We start from the raw sequence: 21,872 nt of genomic DNA, 5'->3' as shown, positions 1-21,872 counted from the left end.
TTCTGGTCTATTTAGCTTGGCATGAACAAGTCACCACGAGATGCTCCGAAAGTGTTCATCAGGCACATGAGCGTTTACTTGCTTTTTGATTGTGAAGGAACCAACCATACGTTTTTGTCTTTTTTTTTCTTTTCCCGGACCCGGAGCTGCCTTGAAGCTTAGATGAATACAAGGGATCGAGTTGCACAATGTACGTGACGTCCCACCATATTCACTATGCGTGGGCCCACGTATAAGGCCGGTTTCGCCCGAGTCCCAGGCGTTAGAAATTGAGAGTTCCTCGTGTACGCAGTATATCTGGGTAAGACCACAACGTGTGCTTCATATTCGCATACGGTATTTTCTGCCAGAGACGTACAGTACGGTCCACTGTTAAAGGGAACACCAAATTGGCATTTCGGAACTGGTTACAGCTCGATATCAACACGAACGCCTCGGCAACAATTCTTAACCGACATAGGTTTATTTAAACGGTCACATCCAGCACTTGGACCCTGTGAAGTGGAGGACACGTTCGAGTTATGTTGGTTTGGATACTAATTAGGCGTTCTCGTTAACAGCGGTCCATATTGTACATCTGCGGCAGTTGTCCAACGCCTTTCATGAAGAGGTAACGGCAGTAATATCAATTTTAGAAAGTTATACAAAGCATGCGCCCTTTCTTCTAGAAGAAAACTGGATGTTAATATCAACCAGGGAAAACCGAAACAATGAGGTTAGTGATTTGCTCCTAAAAGGCGGTTTTTTTTTTTTTTTTTCATAAAAGAAAACTCATATACAAAGGGAGGAGGGATATCTCGATTGATGCAAGCAATGAGCAACCCGGTATAAACTGACGGAATACTATTAACCGAATGCGCAGAAGGCAAAAATCTGAGAGAACTGGCCAACGAAGTAAGTAAGTACAGGACACCTCAAAAACGTCCAGCGCCTCGTCAGATACATTCCTACTCTTTCTTTAAATGCCTATCATGTCACGCACAGAAGTCGTCTGGCATTCTTGAGCCGTGTGGGCGAGAAATGGCGAAAATGGCCTCGAGATTCGTGGAAACAGATGCGATCGGCAGATACGCGGAATTCCCCCACCGTCTGCTAGAAGAAAACGCGCCGCTTCTCCTGCCCGGATCTGTCGTCTGCTGGTTTCGCTGCTCTGGTGCAATCGCAGAAAATAGCGAAGAAATAGAAAACTGACTTTAGTGCACTCGTTTCTCGTACTTCCAACTAGTAATCTGTAGGCTCTATCTACCCTATACCAACATCAAACCTATTGTCATTTAGAGCGTGTCAGTTAGGTCCTATAGTCGTGTGCCTATTATAGCTGTTCTGCATAAGTTAGTCGAAGAGTCCGGAAGGTTACGCTGCTAGGGTTGCCAACTTTATTGCGTAATTAATTTTTATTTTTTGCGGAGTAAGTCATACCAAATTAAATGTTATGCTGAAGTTGCACAATGTCTCCTTTTTGACTGTTTGTTACTTTTTCGTCATGTTGTTTGTAGTGTGTATCGATACCTACAGTGGGGATAATTGTGGTGAGGCCGCAACAACAACCCTTTACATTTTAAAGGAACACTAAGAGGTGTGTTAAGCGGCATCAGTTAATTGCACTTCTGCTGTTAAAAAATTAATAATAAAGAAATGAAAGAACAAGCTCCCGCTTTAACCATGAATAGAGGATTGGTAATCCGAAAAAGAAAAACGCGCAACAAAAACAACAACAACCTTAGTTGCGTACATCCCCTTGAAGTTCATGCTCCAACTCGTCATGACGTCACAGATTCACACGGGTCTAGTTCACTATTAATCGGAAAAGGACGACTACATTGCGTTCCAGAGGAACCAAAGGCTCGCCTTGCAAGTTTCGAGAACTTTTATTTTTTTACTGCAGAACAGCCGATATACAAGTAGATACTTTATGTGATTTTTTTCAGCCCTAAGCACCGAAGTGCGTTTGTGTTGTCCTTATTTCGTTAACGCTTAGTTCTTTTTACTTTCCTTCCGCACGTGCTTCAGTGCTTCGTGCTGTAAAAAATCGCGCCACGAACTTGGACCAAATCGCCCAAATCGCTATTCTCATCCAACGAGATGCGGGGAAAATCCTTGAGGCCACATTGGGTGCATAGATTTAGGCGCGATACTCAAAAGAAGAAAAAAAAAAGTTTCAGAAGAACCTTCATTTCCTCAACTAGCAATGATTATTGAACCATTTTCCGCCAAATGAATGCAAATGTGGTTTCGAAAGAAAACTTTACCGATATGAACAGATTTACTGTTGAGATTTAGGGTGCCTTATAGCTGTCTTCTGCCGAATAACATATAAGTATGCGTCTGCTGGTCGCCGGTAGGTACTGTCCAGTCATAAATGCAAACCGTAAAGGTTCCCTCGTCTCGAACAACAAATGACGTGTTCTTGCTAATAACGTCTACTTGTTGTGGCCCTTCCGTTCCTTTTACTCACTTTTTTTTTTTGGTCATGTAATCAATGATCGCATTACGGTCGCGTAGTGCTATATAAGATTACGACAGCATCAACAGTGACCATCCACGAAGTACGGACGTTCGGCCTTTGTTTGTTCTGACGCAGTAATGTCAGATTCGTTTGGACGTTTGCCGTTACGACCCTTCTGTTCTAGCCGTATGTAACGAACGCTATACGGCGCTTCTATAATCCTGTTTGTGTGCCTTCCGGCCGCGAAATGCCAGAAATGGTCCAATCACAATTCAGGCTTACGGATCTCTCGTCTGGAACAGAAGGCCGCATTCTCTTTAACGTCCGTCTTGAGCTTTTAACGGCTCTTCTGTATCCCACGGTGCGTAAAATGTGAGCCAGCACCAACAAGATATCCATTTTGATCGACCACGAAATAACTAGTAAGTAACGAACTAGCCATAGTAACGAACCCTCGTCAGTCCTTATTAGCTATAACAGATCTACCCACACCAGCCGGTCACCGAGAGGCTTACACTGCGTCCGCTGCAGGCGAGAGAGACTTGTTGTGCTCTAGTTTTTTTTTTTTTTTTTTTTTCGAGGCAAGAAATAAAACGAGTAAATGAGCTCGATGCATTTGCAGATTAGAAGCGGTTCGACAACCGGCGTCTATGGCTTTCGCCAACACCCTCCCCCGGCGCGCAACCCGGAAGGTCGAACGATCGACGTAAAAACGATTAATCCTCGGGCCAGGTTGAAAAATTGAATCGGCTTAGCGCGGAGACCTGTTCTGAGGAGTCCGACCCACAAACTAGATCTTTAGTCAAGCCGCTACGACTGCCGATGACTCTTCGGCATTTTTTTTTTTTTCTGTAAGGTGGAGAGCACCTGTTCGAACTTCCATCGCCGTGCGACTGCGCATATTTTAAAGGAGCACATTTACCGACTCATTTTTTTTTTTTTCGAAGAAGGTCTAAGCCCTCCCAGCCATAGAAAACAGATTGGCTAGCGACAGAGCACCTTAAATTGAAAGCGCTCTGACGCAAGCCATTTGTTTTTAAAGTTACTTAAACAATTCACTATAATGCTTATTTCTGAGAACTAGTTTCGGTATGTGGATTAGTCGTCACGTCATGATATATTGCGCCGTTCCTGCAAGCGTAACCAGATGCAACGTGGAACGCTGTACCTAGCCTTAATGACGTCATCAAGTACCGCTCTGAGTCATGACGTCACGGTGGTATCGATCACTCCCGGTCCAGCGTTTCGAGGTCAAATTTAGTGTCAAGTTAAAGTGTTTCCAAACGCCCGTATTTGCGAAGTGTCGTTCTCTTTGCGCTCGAGAAGCGTATGGTAGAGTGTCTATAACTTCGGAAATATGTTTCAGAACTCCTTTAAAGCACGGCGAATGAATGCAAACACTCGGACCAAGCACGCGTGCAATGTGCGCAGAGCTGCCTTTCTTTTCAATTTGTTTTCTCCGTTCAATCAGACTACAGGTGCAGATAATGACACGCACAGGCAGAGCGCCGGCACGCATACCATTGCTTGTCAGTGAACTTCTGTTTTGAGTCGGTTTGCAGACAACCTGCAGTCACCGTACCAGCGTACCTAACTATACAGCTTGCCAACCGAAAAAAATTTCAGTAATGGGATCGCCGTGCGTGTTTTATCTGACAGTCTCTTTTCATGTTTGTTTCGCGTTCATCTTTTCAGTTGCATTTTCCGGCTCTTTAGAGCGCAGGTTGTTTCTAGCATTTCGCTATCTCAGTTTTCTAACATCATGCTAAGCCGCGAATAATCTATGGCATATCGTTCGCTACCGGATTCACAAAGAAGTATAGATCAGGAAAGAAATACAGGCGAACCGGGCATTGAACTTCCAGACGATCCACTTGTACGATCCTATGGCAGAATGCTTTCCCAAACGTAGACAGTTGGCATTTGTATTCATATATACGGTTGTACCACATGGTCCTATAAGGATGAAGACGCAAGACATAGTTAAGTGAAGATCACTAGGACAGTCCTAGCCTCGTCCTGCAGAAGTCATGAAATATGCTAACGATGACTTTACTACGTGGTTCCACTATACTACCAGCCATGTTGATAGTCATGGAGCTATGGGCTATGCAAAAACAACCGGATTCCTGCTAACCGTTCGATCATTCAAACGAGTATACTCACGTCCTTTGGGCTTCTTCTCGGGGAAGCATATTCTGAAGAGACCCGTGTCCCTGCTGAAGTACTCCATTCTCGTCTCATACGATCGGTATTCGTCTGTGTCCTTCTGCAACGTCTGTCTGATGGCTGTCCGGTTGACGCGAGTCTCGAGCCAGTTATCCGTGCCGAACGAAATGGACAAGCAGGCCAGAGCCAGCACGGCCGTGATGGTCGCTATCGACAGGGTTACCGCTGAGCAGGCCATGATGCTCTGTGTTCTCGCCGACTCTCGCGAGGATTCTTTGGAAAGGAAGCGCGGTTTTATAAAGCACAAAAAGACACGGCGTGGAACAGACGACGTTTATGCAAGACGTCTGCTAGCAGGGTGTCTCGCAGAAGGAAAGGAACAGGAGGCACGGGTTGGGGCACTCCTGTCTTCTGTCAACCAACGTAGAGCAGAAGTAGCGTTTGCTTTTTTTTTAACAAACACTCTCCGATTCTCGGTAGCAACACAACCGGAGACAGACGGCGATCGGTCGAAGTTCGATGGTGCGGACGGTGAGGTAGTTTACGAAGGGTTTTATGACGATGATAGGGCCGCTTCGTGCCACTACCTGTTGCTAGTTCCGTCCGGCTCGTTCGTTCGCGCAGCCCCCGTCGGTCTCCGAGGTGGTCGTCACGACTCCCCCACTCACACGCACACACACAAAGGAGAGATTTGGACGGTCGGAGGGTTTTGCCCGGGGTAGCCTGCCCTGTGGCAGGCAGCGCCGAGCTTTTCGGCGGCTTCGAGACGTTGACGCCGGGGCGCTGCTAGCTCGAAGCGATTCCGTTCTCTTTTTCTCTCCTATAGCACACCGAACTGCACACGCACAGCACACTTGTTCCCAAGAGTTGGCAGGCCACCACGCTACTAAGCGAGACACCGCTGGCGTCACTGCAGCGGCAGCGGGCTTTGGTGGAGAGAGAGGTAGAAGGGGAGGGTCTGGGCAGGTTTTCTCGTCGTCGACGAAACTTCGTCGTTGGCGCGTAGGCTGTGTACGTTGTACGCAACCTGGACGAGCGGTGTGTGGTGGGAAGGGCCCGGGGAGGGTGGGACCAGCTTTGCCAGAGGCCCGAGTGAGAAGAAGCGTGCTTGTGAGAAGGAAGGACGAGGGTTTGGAAGAGAGGACCCCCCCCACCGTAGTTCACGGCACGTACTAGGAGGTTATGGGGGAAGGAAAAAACGGGGGGGGGGGGTGATGGGGGGAGGCAGAAAATACCTTCTCAGGTCACACTCTTCTGCGGTGCAGGAAAGGAGGTTGCCGGGCGCGACCGCTCCCCTCTCTCTAAAACTTTCTGTCGGGTCTTCTGGAAGCCTTCTGCTACGTCGAACGCCCGCCGCATAGCTGCGCCGTTCTTTCGGTCGTCTGCAAAAGTCACGTGCTGCCACCTGGTGAGCACCGGCGGCATCACTCGCACGCGTGTGTGTGTGTGTGTGTGTGTGTGTGTGTGTGTGTGTGTGTGTGTGTGTGTGTGTGTGTGTGTGTGTGTGTGTGTGTGTACAGGTGGGGGAAAATAAAGAAAACAGAGGAGAGAGAAGGCACGGCTTTGCCAGGACGTGCGCCGCACCCTCCACCTGTGTTGAGTGCTCACCGCCATGGCGTCATACTCCCGCCGGTTGGTGGAGCTGGCGGGCGTGCGTCTTGCGGCGTTTTTTTCGCAGGAGGAAAGCTCCTGGGGCCATGGTGGTGGTGGTGGTGCCGGCTTATTTCGCTAGCGACGGGCATCGTGCCCTCTTTCTCTACATCTCTCGGTGACCGAGCTGGGCCGAGTGGCGGCGGAGGCTGCGAGCAACAGTTGTTGGTTGCGCGATCGCGGATGAAAAAACAGAAAAAAAGAAACCCGAGCATGTAACGCCTGCGTTGAGCGCTCCAACCGGTGTCGCTGTCCTAGGGGTGACGAAGTGGAATCCCACTGGTATACATTGCGGTCTACTTTTAAAGGGAACACGCATGGGTAGAGAAGCACGCGCGAACTTTTCCCGCTGGCGTGTGCACAATCGCCCGTCTCTTTGGGAGATCACTTGTGGTTGGAGGCGTAAGCACCTTTCTACGCACCTATTCAGTGTACTGATATAGCTTCAGCGGGCACGCGCACCTAGGGAGTCAGGAAAGTGAGAGTCACATATCGTATCTACATTGAACCACAAATGGTCGCCGGCGCTGTGAGTCCGGTCTGCCTGTGGTGACGGTGCCCAACGTTGGCATATGTGACGCACGCTAGCGTCGACGCCATGTTGGAGACGCCGGCGCGTTGATTGGTCGAGGGGAGTTGAAAGTTTGTAGTAGTTTCAGAATCGCAGATAATTGGAGGGCGCGTTGGTGTACGCACATTCGACCTCAAAAGTTTAAGGGGCCCGGTTTCCGTGAAAATTATGAATTTTCGCTCCGTTAGAGCACGCCGATTTCAATTAGACGAATCACTGTATGCGTCACATAAGACTGCGGCAGACTGCAACTCTGAATTCGAGGCTGCAAGTGCCCGGTCTTCGCGGCAATTCAGCTTTTCGCAATCCTGTGTCCCGTAAGCTTTTTACGCTGACTGTATTCTTCAGTACTGAAGCAGTGCGAAAGGACGAACATGCGTAAAGAAGGCGTAAACCCATAGCGCTGACTGAACTGGATATTTTTGTTATTAGAAAAACGAAAGGCATAATACAAGTATATAGTATATCCCGTCACCACTGACACGAAGCTATGCGCTTTGAAATACTTTTTTTTTAAGAGTCATCAGGTAATAAAACATGCTTCCCGATTATTTGGTTAGATCCTTTTCTCTTAACACATTCCTTAACGCACACACACACACACTTGCTTACACACACACACACACTTGCTTACACACACAGTGTGTGTATTTGTACACAAATACTCACACTTGCTTACTCTATATAAGCAGTACTAAAGGCTAATTATTCTTTTACGCTGAGTGGTGCTTGCGCCGACTGTTTTCTCTTTTTTTTTTCTTTTTTTTGCGTTCATTTATGTCGACTGTGGAATGCGTGAAATGCCATCAATGCAACCCTCTGTTAGCTATGAAAAGATGCCCGTGAAGTCATTGTCAATTGTTATCACCTGTATTTACGCTCTTGTAAAGACCCTCTATTGAGGCTAACAGTATCAGCGAACAACCAATAAGTGAGATAAATTGTCGCGAGAGTAGCGCAAATGCTTTTTACAAAAATAAAAAAAGAAGTAAGAGAAGAAAAAAAAAAAGGCGGTGAAGTTGCACATTCAGAGCATCAAATATCCACTTGTTTCGAGCATGTAGGAACCTGAGTTATACATTTTAAAACAGCCGAACAGCAGAAACCAACGTTTAGAGATGGAAATAAAATTCACATTAGTTTTTTTTTTTTTTTTTTTCATGGTATATGGAAAAGCAGGCGTGCAAAGCAGCGGGCACAAGTGTAACGAGAACCAATCAACTTGCTCAACGTTCGACAGTTCTAACTTCGACTTCTATAAGGTGCATGTTGTGCATTATCATCATCATCATCATCATCGTCACTCTTCTACCTCCAATTCCGCCTTCCCCAGCGCAAAGCTAGTAGTAGGCCATAGCAAGCTATAGCTCAGGCCTATCGACCTCTCTACTTTTCTGTATATAAACTAATCATCATCAGCCTATATTTATGTCCACTGCAGGACGAAGGCCTCTCCCTGCGACCTCCAATCGCCCCTGTCTTGCGCTATCTGATTCCAACTTGCGCCTGCAAATTTCCTAACTTCATCATCCCATCTATAGATTTCTGACGTCCTTGACTGCGCCTCCCTTCTCTTGGCATCCATTCTGTAACCCTAATGGTCCACCGGTTATTCACCCTACGCATTACGTATACATGGCCCTCCCAGTTCCATCTCTAGAATATCGGCTATCCCCATTTGCTCTCCGATCTACAGCGCCATCTCTTAACGTTACGCCTAACATTTTCTCGTTCCATCGCTGTTTGCGCGGTCCTTAACTTGTTCTCAAGCTTCTTTGTTAACCTCCACGTTTCTGCCTCATAGGTTATGAATAAACTCATTTCTCTCTATAAATATGCGGAAGCAACTTACCCGCTGCGAAGTTATTAGCAAGGTTTCTGAGGAGTGTTTGAATTTCAACTAGCTTATGCCGAAACGCGCTCGTCAAGAACAGCACAGGACACGTGACCTGGGGCACGGCAAGGGCGAAGCTCCAACAATTAAGCCTGCGCCGTTTGGGACCTCGACTAGGTAAACCTTTCTATAGAACTCTTTAGAAATGCCGTCGGAAATCGTGCCGCAAGATTTATTCCTTCCGATTATCTCAAAACCTCACAGGGTCTCTTATGTTATCCCTATAAGATGACTTGAAGGTGAAAGCCCAAGCGCCGACGCGTTAAAGACGGACACATGACGTACCTATCCCCCTTAATTCGCTTGGTCTACTTCGCTTAGTCATCCCTCGTAATTCGCTTACTCATCCTCTCAATTCGCTTGCTTATCCTCTTAATTCGCTTGGTCATCCCCCTTAATTCGCTTGGTCTACTTCGCTTAGTCAACACTCGTAATTCGCTTACTCATCCTTCTTAATTCGCTTAGTCACCCCCTTAATTTGCTCAGTCATCCCCCATAATTCGGTTAGTGTACTTCGCTTAGTCATCCCTCTTAATTCCAAAGATCGAGGGTTCGACTCCCACCCTAGGTCGCAGGTTCGAGTGCCTTAATTACCTTATTTTAATTAACTGCGCCTTAATTAGCTTCGCCTTCATTAACACCAAAGGTCGAGGGCCACTAGCTCTTTTTTTTTGTACCTTTCGTGTCGTAAACGCGTTTTCGCTCAAGGTCGACTGACTCGAGACAAATAAGCCTTTTGCCTAAAACGAAAAATCAGAAAAAAAATCACTGCGTTATCGAGGGAAAGCCGTATCGTATGCGGCGCCGGGTTAGTTTTGACCACCTGCGGTTCCTTAGACGTGCACCGAAAGCGCGATATATACGCGAGCGATTTCTGCATTCTGCAGTCCCGTCGGAACGCGCCCGGGAGTCGAACCCAGGACCTCAGCAGCACAACGCCACAGCCACTGAGCCGGGCCGCTGCCGACATTTCCGATTATTTCTATACCATACCATGCAGAGTCACAGCTCTGAAAGCTATATCGAGATAATTAACCCAACAACGGTGTCGTATGAGCTGGTTGAGAGAGAAAGAGAAAGCTCTTTAATGAAATGCAGATAATAATTTATAATCAAAATTAATTAAATATAGGTATAGTACTGATCACTAACTTAACAGGAAGCAAGGACCCCCCCTCTTTTGAGGTTACGTTCCATAGTTGAAGAAGTATTGTGCCGGCGCACACGTAATTGAATAACGTCAAATTTTAGGATAGTATAGCATTCAAGTTGATATTAACGATTAGAATTCATCTCATTCTTAAATAAGAAAAACATATTTAAGTATTTTCCCTTTTCTACCCACTGCCGCCCGATTCATGGCCAATCTTCCGTAATGGGTTGTGCTATACTATAGGCACCAAACCAAACACGTAAGCGCCTACGCGCTACTTTGTAAAGGGAAAGACATCGGGAGAGAGGGAGGGGAGAGCGGAGGAAAAATATACCGTCATGGTATGTATAGGTGAGATAATGCTGATGTTGTTGGTGTAAATAGCTTGGAGCACGTAAATTAGGGGCTCTCGAAGGAATGAAAAAAAAAAAAAAAAACCTAAAGTTGACGTCGGTAGGGTGGCTGAAAGCGGTGTGGGTCAGTGAGTGAGTGAAAACTACATTCAATAAATTCAGTCACTTAAAATGCGAAAGCATGGTGATTTCTCTTAGTTATCATCTTAAATTAAAATCTACCTTAATCCCCCTTGCTATAATTTGTAGCTACCTTAATCCACTTTAATCTACCTTAATCCATTTTTGGGAGTGGGCCAGGTCGGTCATTTGGGCGAAACTCCCAAAATTGGATTAAGGTCGATTGAAGTGGATTATCATTCAATCAATTTTTTCTATTATTTCACAAAAAAAGTTTTTACAGATAGAGGTATACAGACGGAGGTCCCATTGTAAAGACTGTATTGGGACCTCGATAACCTTCATCGTTAACATAAAAGTTACAATGGCAAGAACGGTAGCTGAATCAGTACAATTACAAAAATGATAAATAATGATACAGATATAAGTAAATAAGGATATTAATAGACAACAATGCATCGGCAGTAAGTAATATAGTGAAACTAAAAAGTTAAAAATGAACTTAACCAACATGTTGACGTACATAAGAACGGCAGGTCTAAAACGAAATCGGGTTATACAGTGCACTATGTCACATACATATCACGTAACAAAAAATGTTCAATTCAAGGCAAACTCTATGAGCTTTCTGGAGTTTTATGACAAATGGTAATGCATTCCATGATGATATGGCTGTAAAGTGAACGGTCTGTTTGCAATAATTAGTACGTACTTTGGGCAGAATCAAGTTATTATGCAGCGCAAAACATGTTGGGTTAGTGTTCGTTAGAGATGATATAGGAAATGGTGACAATGAGATCTTGTCATTTATTAGTTTCAAAAGAAAAGTGGTAATGTTGAACTTAATTGACAAGGGCGGCAACGTCAAGAATGTTGTCTTCTTGTAGTAACTGTTTAGCATTGGCTGTGTGTGGGGACTCGACGTGATTATTTTAATGGCCTGATTCTGGATAGTTTGTAGCGGTTTTAGGTGAGTATTGTACGTGTTACCCCAGGAGATCATGCAGTAATTAATGAGAGAGTGAACAGACGCGAAATAAAGTGAGAGCAACACAGGTTGTGAAAATAAGGTACGTGTCCTAATGAGAATTCGTATTCTATGTGATAACTTTTTTTATACGAGTTATATGGCGCTAAAATTTTAGGTTACAGTCAATAATAACGCCTAAGTATGTGCATTCTTCACTTGCTGATGATAAATGGTTACCAATGGAAATGGGCGGAATGCATAGTGATGATATATTTTGGGATGAGAATAGAAGAAATTTGGTTTTAGTGGGATTAATGGTAGGTCTATTCATCTTGCACCATCCTAACAAGTTATGAAGATCACTATTAAGCCTGGTTACTACCATTGACAGACGTTCATCAGAATTAATAATTGTGGTGTCATCGGCATATAGTATACACTTAGATGTGAGGCAGTTAGGTAGATAATTAACATAAAATGAAAAGAGTAACGGGCCCAAAATGGATCCTTGTGGTACACCTAAATTAGTCATTTGGGGTTTAGAATAAGCATCGGAAACACTAACAACCTCATATCTATCTCGCAAGTAGTTGGGCAATAGTACTAAAGTAATGGAGAACCTCTTATATCTATTCTATCTAGTTTAACATCTCGTGGTCAATGCTATCGAATGCCGTTGAAAAGTCTACAAATAAAGATCCTGCAAATTTACCGTCATCAGTGGCTTTCTTTAGTTGGTCAGTAAGAGATACAAGCGCCAGGTCAATAGAGTAACCGGATTGAAATCCAAATTGACCAGGTGAAAGAATATTAAATTTTTTAAAGTATTTTATTAATCGCTTTTCGTTTATTTTCTCGATGACCTTGCTAAAGAAGGGTAGAACACAGATAGGCCTATAGTTAGATGGTAATTAGAAGGTGGATTAAGGTGGATTAAGGACGTACGCCGTGGTTGTTCACCGTGGGATTTCGCAGTGCGAGCCGCAGCCGGTCCAGCGCCGTGAACATGACATCATCGCTGACAGTATCTGCCAATAAATAAACAAATAAACTGAAGCTACGAACGAAAAACACGGACGAAGGTAGCGTAGATCCAGGCATGAACTGAGCAGTAATAACGCATAATTACCGCAGAAAGGCTGAAAATTAATTAAACCCAGATGCACTCGTTGAAACTGCGCGCACCTGAAACCCGAACCGAAAGTGCCACTTTACTAAACGAAAAAATGTGGGCCGGTACCGGAGATAGTGCTTTCTAAACAACAAACCACATGGTACCCTATAATATATGGACACGAGTACTTATTTATCCTTTTCTGGGGCACTGTATTTGACCCACCAACAACTTGAAGTTATCGCTCAGCGCATGACGCGTCTGCATGGTTGGAGCTTACTGGAATGTTATCGATGGTTCTATCCGTTGTTTCTTGTCACCGAAGCTTGCGTAATCTGATGGTATGCGCGACGCGAATTGTGTGGTACTTCCTGCATGGAAGGCACCAGCGATTACTCTGGAAGCTTCGGTTCGGCGCTATCGTTGTGCTTTGAGTGTATCCTGTTTTCTTTTTTTTTTTTTTTTTTTTTGAAGGGGGGGGGGGGGGCACAGGTTCACCCAATAAAGAGTTAGCTTCGCCATTCGCACTTTTGCTACTGTGTTCTTGACCGTCACTATACCACGTGAGAATATAATGCGCCCAAGAATACTGTCTTTCTTCGATATCAACCGCTGTTGATTCTTCTTTTGGCATCTCTCTCTTTTAAGTAATACAGAGACAAAGTCACCCACCTGGCGAAAGATGTGGAAGAAGAACTGACAGCTTCAGCTCTTGGTGCTCGAGCTCGCCCCGTTTTGCTGCATGACCGAACCGCTGCCGTGACGTTATTAATTCACCATCCAATCCACGTCAACGAATAAACGGATGCAGACAGTACTACTATTAAATCAAAATAAAATAGAACTAAGACACAACACGAGCGCTTGTGTTACGCCGCGACTCTCTCTGTTTTCGGGTCCAATTTAATCTTCTTCAGCTATAGCTTACTTTCCTAAACTGGTCTATTTATTTAAAGTGAAACTTTCGTTGTCTCTTCCCCATGGTCTGGCGTTTGTTTTTGTTTCTTTGCCTGATATATATACGAAGATTTTACAACTCAAGGCATTTGGCATATGCAACTTAAAATATGTCCCAGTGTACACAATTGTTAAGGCCACGTTGAGTATGTGCCACTGGGTTTGTGCTCATTATTGGCCGAGTATGCGCGCGTACTCGAATAGACAAGCACGCCAAGAGGAAAGAAGTGAGGAATTCGGCAAGAGAAAACCGAAGAAGTCGGCTGAAGTCGGTGACAGAAACAGCCGACTGCGGAGAAAAAAAGCTGGAGAGAACAAACAAGTTGTGACATGAGGAGCGCTGAGCTATGTATAGCGATGTGGCGGGGGAAAAAAAGCCGGCAACTGAAAATTGAACAAGTCGGTTACCGCGGAGTGCGTATAAAAGTGCATTCCATTTGCCTCTTTTTTGTACAAACATTGCCGTCATTATAGCGTTTAGTTTTGCATATCATTTATATTCTTAACATTTGCGCGAACAACAAAGAACAGTTCGCTTAACACCGATTCCCGACAGAAGCGTGGGATCCACCGTTTTCTTTTTTTTTTTAGATCCTTTTCTTTTCTTGTATTTTCTTTTTTAGTGGAGCTTTTCTGAAGGACGTGACGATTAAAAGGTTCCTTCAAGAACGTAAAGACAAGATGGAAGACGCTGTTGGTCCCACGTACCGCGTTACACGGTGACGCCCCCGAAACCCGCGCACGACCTCACACTGCCGCCTTCGCTAAGGCGGATGCTATATTCGCGTCCATTTTGGGGCTAAGTGATTATTCGCGCGGATTCGCATCCCAGCCCACGGAGAGCCACCGTTATTCTCGTCTTTTCGTAACAACGCGAGAATAAAATGCCCACACGCGAGGGCTATCGCGTGTTTCACTTTTAATCTTTAAACGGGATCGCAGCACGATGTTAAAATGACACTAAATAGAATAAATGTAATCGAGAGTACGACGGAACGCCGTCTGGTGTCAGGTAAAAGCATCATTCGTACAACAGGTCAGCGGACAATGTCAAAAGCACACATTAACATGGCCCAGTGAGCCGTTGCATTATTGCAACCAAGGACGCGCAGGTTCTAGGAACGCTCTGAACACTCCTCCCCCCCCCCCCCCCCTTCTTCCCTTCCTATTCCACATAATAGGCCTTCGAGCCATCCTTCAATAAATACATTCTATTGTCATAATCATTGCAACACGCCGCGCGACTGGCCGCTCGAGGCACTTTGCGTGTATTCGCGGGCTTCTTTCACGCTCGGTAAAAGACACTTTTTATATAGCACGTATAATACTGAGCAACAAAAAGCTGTAATCGGGAGCTTTTCATGTTGCTCTACAATTTTCTCATTGACACTTTTCATCTAATTATAATATTTGAGAAAATTATTAATTAATGAAGACTAATAAGGTAACTCTGAGTAATCTGAGACTAATAATCTGAGTATCTCCAAGCGACGGCAAACATTAATTTTGTGCTGTCCAGCTGTACGTGGCATTTGCATATTTTTAAATCTTGGTGCATGATAGTTGGGACACCCTGTATATGCACATATATAGAGAGAGGAAAGGCAGGGAGGTTAACGAGACGCACGTCTAGTTTGCTACCCTGCACTGGGGGGAGAGGGGATATAGGGATGAAGAGAGAGAGAGAGCACAGTTTCATCCAAACTTGAAGGAATTAACGCGCCGAGTCTATACAAACGGTCGCCAAGACTTGTCGCCTTGTACTGCAGTAACGCTTTCGCGGCTTTCTGTGCTATCGACGGATAAATAGAACAATTAATTAAATCAGTCGACTCGGAGGGTGCTTTTCATTTATTCATCTTTCTAGCACTATCTGGCTATAATATTAATAACAGCAAAAGTAATAGCACAACATAAACCATATACTCGCCGAGATATACATCTACGTTGTTGAAAGCAATACAAGTATGCGCCAATTGTGACCTGTGTTCATTTACTAACGCTCGGCTTCTCGCACATGTGCCTGAAGCCCCGGGCGGCCCGACTAAGAGAAGATTTCCAGTCGTCCTTTTGTCTCTTCGCTACTTTTCGATCTTGCGCGCGGCAGGGAACATGTTTGCGCGCCAGTTAACATTACTCCGCAACGTGGGAACATGCAAAGCATTTCGCCGCATGCACATGTCGGCGACCTTTCTGCAGTATGTACACGGCATGGAAGTACCGCTGTTCGGGAACATAGACGTATACGTTTGTTTCGCGGGTCAAAATAGAGAGTTCAAATCGTCAGAGAGATCTCGATAACAACAGTTCGTTTGTTATTCTGTCCTCTCTTTCTTTCCAATGTTTTCCTCGGCTGTTACAACGACTAAACCACTCATCCGACATCTCCGTATAACCTGTTCTATACTTATTTCACTTTTTTTTTTTTCGTGCAGGCATATAGCTCAACCTTCAGACAGACCTGCGCTTCCAGCGCACATTTTAGAACCACCGCACCCAAACCCTATACATGCAACGGAGACGTCGTTGCACGAGTATATATATGTCCTCTTAGTGTTGCCTTTGATGCTTTCTAATTTTTCTTGCCACCCTCACTCTCTATCTCTCATACGCGCTTCTTTATCTTCTTCCTGTTTCCTTTCGACGCTCGACCAGCGTTATACGCTCCCTGAGGACATTGATTAAATTTCAAAGCGAATGAGGACCTAATTCCTCGACCGTTTGATCAGCCGCCCGACCAAGACCCGCTTTTCCCTTAGCGGTGCAGGACGGCGTTCACTTGATCTCTGTGTAATTCAATCAAATAAAAAGGAATAATGGTTTCTGTAAATCACCTTTCGCGAGCCTTCGGATTGTGCCGGCTAATTAGAGCCCCCTATTCGTCTTAATCCTCTCCCTGCCCACGGGATTCATCATCGCGCCCCCTCATTAAGCCGTCTTAATTCGGGTTCGTATATATCACATGCGGGAAAATCCGCGCGTGCGTGCGCTTGAGCGGATATCTCTCTCAGCGCCGGTGAATGTTTCCTGTCGTGTTTTTGCGGTAGACCGATGAGGAAACGGAAAGATTAGTGACAGCGCTGTCGTCGTGGTGTGCCATTATATATATCCGCAACACTCTTATCCTCCTAAAATGATCAGCTTGTGTATACATATATATATATATATATATATATATATATATATATATATATATATATATATATATATATGGGCAGCGTGCGAGCTTCGGCGTTGGGGACGTTGTGTTCAGATATTCTTGAAAATACGCTGGAGGGTGTTATCTCGTGTGCCGGGTAGGTAAACTTAGTTTTGCGTGTGTATAACGGATCTGTGCTGCTTGTGTGAGGCCCGGGCGCGGAGCGGCGAATTGAAGATGTACGTTATTAGAAGTGCAAAAGCAAACTTTGGGTAGAGAGAATGATGATGATTATGATAATGATTATGATGATGATGATGATGATAACAATAATAATAATAATAATGATAATGAAACAATGCTCGCATGTAGAAACGGGTTTCAAACATCGGTTGCATTCTGGTAGTTTGGCAGCAGTGAACATGGATTGCGTTCGGATGACGCCATGACGCGATGCATAGTATTACGTTATGTAGGTATATCGCTGTCACTACTTGACACTTGCAGAGACAATGCGATCCGATTCTCCATTTTCTTCCCTTTCGCTACACATTTCATCTAGCAGCAAGAAACGATCAATACATTTGGAGGTTAATCAACGGCCGAACCCATCACTTCCTTCGTTCGTTCATAGGTGACGCGACGGTCGGCGGACGCAGAATGGTTACCCCTATATGCACGTCGGGAACCGGAGGCGTGATAATTAACACAGAGGACTCGTTAAGCTCAACTATAGAGAAGTGACTAAATAATAAAGGCTTAGTCAACGCCTCCACATTCAGCACATCGCGAAACCGAGCCTTTGAGGTGAGCTAGGTCGCCCGTGCGCTAGCAGACGACACACGTGCCACATCTTTCTTCTGCATCTTTCCGACCACGTAGTACGTTTGTCGTCTGCAATCCCCGTGGCGGAATGTGGCTCTCTCTCTCCCGTTTGTGTTGATTTCATCAAAGCCACGAAAGCCGGCCGGGCATGCGCGTAGCAGTGAACGAGAGAAATTCTATTGCGGAAACTCCCCCCCAACGAAGCTCCGAGTCTCCGTGACCGAGAGGAAGAAATTCAACGCCGTTGCCCCGCGAAATTGTGCAAGCTCGAGCAGGCCGTCTGGAAAGCAAGAGCCCGCGAGGTTCTTGCCGGCAAGGAGCGTATAGAATCACTGTGTCGCCGTTGCGCCAGGCATGAAGTCCCCGAAATACTATCGAAGCGAGCAATCGTTCTACAACGACTTTTGCCTGCCGCGCTCCAATATCGCGCCCCCTGGAGGAAGAGGACGCGGTAGCAGACGACGATAGAGAAACAAAAAAATTGAGGTGCCCCAGCGCCAAGCGCTTCAGTGGGCCAGGAAAACGACGCCGGGCGTAGTACGTCCTCTTGCGCAATGACGTATACACCGTATACGCACGCTGGCACGTCGACCCGAACTCCTTTGTGTGCCCCGGCAAGATGTATTGCACGAGCGATGTCGATGTCGCTAGGTGCATCGGAGTTGCAGCGACAGACGTGCTTAACGTGTCGTCTGCTCCGGCAAGAAAACCGTTATGACGGTTTGATAACGATGTGAGTGGGGTTTCGTAGGAAAAAGACATTCCGAAACCGTGTTTCGCATTCTTGGAAAACGACACACAAATCATTTATCTCGTCGATGGCAAATGTATGCGACCCCCAACTTTTGTACTTCGCAAGAGGGGCCGCGGCACTGGATCCCTATGTGAACCGACGTCAAGAGTAAGCTCCTATCTGAATAGACGGAAACGGAGAAATCGTCTCCCTCGGCGTCCTGCAGGGATTTTTAGTGAGGTATGTCGAATTTAAAAGTAAATGTTGAAATATATACCGACTGTAGGGAGCAGATTTGCTCTTTTCAAAAGTTCTTAGAAATCGACAAAAGAAAAAGACACTGAACAATAAACATTACAACTCTTCAACATAGCAAAAAAAAAAAAAAATAAATAACATCTCACAATTCTGTGAGCTGTACCTTTTTAGACATTTACCGCGAACAAATTGATGTATCATGCACCGCTCGAAAACATACCATTAATTTAATTGTCTGTAAGACTTTTGCAAAACATCGTAAACGTTGTAGCAAATTTACGTAAGCGGTAAACTTACATATCACATTTGTCCGGTTTAGGTGCTCTAATCAGATGATGCTTATAGAACTGTTCTAGGTGAGTAGTTGCGGATTTGTAAAGTAAGAATTTCAGTTTTTTTTTTTTTTTTTTGAGCTCACCGCTTTTCAGCAATATTTATAAATAAAATATTAGTGGACCTAAATAGTGGAATCCAGCCTTTTCTCTTAAGTGCAGCACGTTTAATTGAAATCGGTTCAGCGGTTGTCTAGCGAAAGCATTTATGCGCTTTACATGTGGTTGAATAAATGAACAGTCGAGCAAGATGCTTTGCTCGCCTATTTGGTTTATTTACCGATTTCCTCTTGGTGGCGTTGTGCTGGTTGTGGGGCTAAATAGACAAACAGGAGTCGTCGAAAAGAAAGTGAGAAAAACAGAAGATGCTTTGCTCGCCTATTTGGTTTATTTACCGATTTCCTCTTGGTGGCGTTGTGCTGGTTGTGGGGCTAAATAGACAAACAGGAGTCGTCGAAAGGAAAGTCAGAAAAACAGAGACAGCAAATTGGATGCAAAGAATGGAAACAAAAAAACAAAAAAAATGCCATGGAGATTTTACGAGAATTAGAAGAGAGAAATTAGTCGGGAAAGTCTGTACGATAACACGAAGGGAAGTGCCCTGCTATTTGAGGCTCGAGCTGGTTGCCTAAGGACAAAAATATACGTACCGGAGCAAATATTCGCAACAGAATGAGGCATGTGTTGTATGCTGCAGCAAAAATCTGGAGACCACTCAGCACATCCTGCTGGAATGCGAAGGGATCGATTTACCCAGTGAGAACCGTAGGTAACGTACATCTTCCAGAAGCGCGTGGATTTAAAGTGGAAGGAAACATCAACAGATCAGCCGTAGAGATAAGCAAGAGCCGTTTAGTGTGTCGGTGGAAAAAAAAGCACGGAAGAGATTGATATGACCGGATCCGTTACATGCATAGGTAGCGGTACAAAGCAGAGAAGTTTTGAGGAAGAAAAAAAAATTTAAGAGATGTATACGAAAATTCTAGAATTAAAAGCATGCAATATAGCATGCCTGAGCAACTCAAGCAGAATGGGTGATTTGTCACCCCCCCCCCGTTTCAAAGGGGATGTCAATAAATAAGAACCATCATCATCGGCTAGTACAGTGCCTAGAATAAGTATATTCTAAACACTATCGATGTGTAAGGATCTACCCTAGGCATTACATGGCCTGCCCAGCTCCATTTCTTCCGCTTAATGTCAACTAGAATATCGGCTATCCCCGTTTGTTCTCTGATCCACACCGCTCTCTTCCTGTCTCTTCATCGATAGCTATGGTATACAGTGCCTAGAATAAGTCGCCGCGCGCCGAACGCTGTATGCGAGTCTAAACACGAAGAAAAAACGCGCGTTCTGCGCCGTGCTCCCTTATCGTAGGCGTCTCTTTCCTCATTTACAATCACCATATATGTGTGCTCTACACTATCAGATGTCACCAACGCCGCACGCATTTTGTGCGAACGCGGACAAAACGCCGACGGCGTCGACAACAGTTCTGCGTGTTCGGTCTGCTCATGCCTTCCCTATTTTTTGCTCTCTACTCATCGCAATTGATGTTTCGCCTTTCAGGTGAAACTGCGACAACTTTTTCGTTCCATCGCTCTTTGTGCGGTCCTAACTTGTTCCCCACCTCATGTGTTAGCATAGATGAAATCAGAGTGTGCTACGTAGTTGAGCTTCCGCTTAACAGCAAATAACACTAAATAGAAGTGCTGCGTAAGGCTAGGCTAGGCAGGGTAGCAAACCAGAATCTTTTCGGGTTAACCTCCCTGCTTTTCCCACCCCGCGTATCTCTCTCTCTTTCTCTCTCGAAACACTGCATCCCATCTGCGAAAAAGTATTGCTGGTTAAGCGAAGACATCAGTGCCAAACTGAGCCAAACTTCCTTTTTTTTATTATTTCACGCCCAAACCACGATGCCGATGATGTCTTTCTTTCTTTTAATAACGTTCTTGATAACACATAAAAATAGGCAAAAATGGTTAGACCCATAGCTAAAGGCTAGTAGGGGGTCTAAACTAAAATATGTAAGTACAAGCAATACATTTTACAAATCAAACTATAAATGATAAATCCATTTCTACCGAGAAAGGAAATAAACGCGAAAAAACAAAAGATGAACTGTTAATCAGTATAGGGTAATGTAATCTGAGGTAATCAGTATAGGGTAATCATATCCGTCGTCAAGGGTATCAAAATACGTTATCGCATTTGAGCACGCGTTTGTATACACGAAGACTATATACTCGTAAGTTGTCATATATATGCGAGACTTTTTAATGTGATTAGCATTCTCCGGGAACTTCACCAAGTTGGCGTTATGTGCGTTTGTGTCTAACCTCTTTCACGTCAACTTGGGTCAATGGGTATGTGCCGGTCTTCAACGACAAAAGAAAAATAGCTTAAAATTTATCCGGTGCTCGACTGAATCGCACCCGCGTTATATACAGGGTGTTTCAGCGAACACTTTCAAAATTTATTTAAGGTTGCCTGTGGCAGATAGCCCAATTCTATAGTCAATGAGCTGATCTACTCGAAGAGGCGGACATTACTTGCACGAAACATTGAAATGCATAATCGAATAATTACCAAAAATTCACTAATTAAGTTTTTAACTAATTACCTGATGGCCCATATTGCAATTTACAAATTGTAGCCGTGGAGTTCGCAAGGCGGATCCACTTGGAATTAAAATTCTCAGGATGACACCAGTTTCGAGATATTAATTCCCGAACTTTGCGAAGAAATGCATTGGTGTTCCAGTTAATTTTGTGCTTCAGTGCATAAAGCGACGTTTTGTTAAGAAACTAACTGGAGCGTCAATGCATTTCTCCGCAAGGTTCGGGAATTAATATCTCGAAACTGGTGTCATCCCGAGAATTCGTTCCAAGTGGATCCGCCTTGCGAACTTCACGGCTACAATTTGTAAATTGCAATATGGGCCATCAGGTAATTAGTTAAAAACTTAATTAGTGATTTTTGTTAATTATTCGATTATGCATTTCAATTGCTTGTGCAAGTAATGTCCGCCTCTTCGAGTAGACCAGCTCATGAACTAGAATTGTGCTATCTGCCACAGGCAACCTTTAAGAATTTTTGAAAGTGTTCGTTGCATGAAACACCCTGCACACACACACACACACACACACAAATATATATATATATATATATATATATATATATATATA

The 21,872-nt window shown here is 44.7% G+C and overlaps 1 protein-coding gene across 1 annotated transcript in view; it reads right to left on the bottom strand.

The window, feature by feature from the left end:
• Positions 1-5,756, bottom strand: part of LOC119453008 (transmembrane protein 114) — a 104,208-nt gene extending 98,452 nt beyond the window's left edge. Inside the window, exon 1 of the mRNA XM_037714984.2 lies at positions 4,613-5,756. Coding sequence (XP_037570912.1) covers positions 4,613-4,853 — 241 coding nt within the window. The 5' untranslated portion in view covers positions 4,854-5,756. The remainder of the gene's footprint in view (positions 1-4,612) is intronic.
• Between the last annotated feature and the right edge of the window lie 16,116 nt (positions 5,757-21,872).

Source organism: Dermacentor silvarum, chromosome 5, assembly GCF_013339745.2.
Source record: "Dermacentor silvarum isolate Dsil-2018 chromosome 5, BIME_Dsil_1.4, whole genome shotgun sequence".
Lineage (NCBI taxonomy): Eukaryota > Metazoa > Arthropoda > Arachnida > Ixodida > Ixodidae > Dermacentor > Dermacentor silvarum.
Note: the sequence above shows the minus strand (reverse complement) of the source record. Positions and strands in the feature narration are given on the sequence as shown.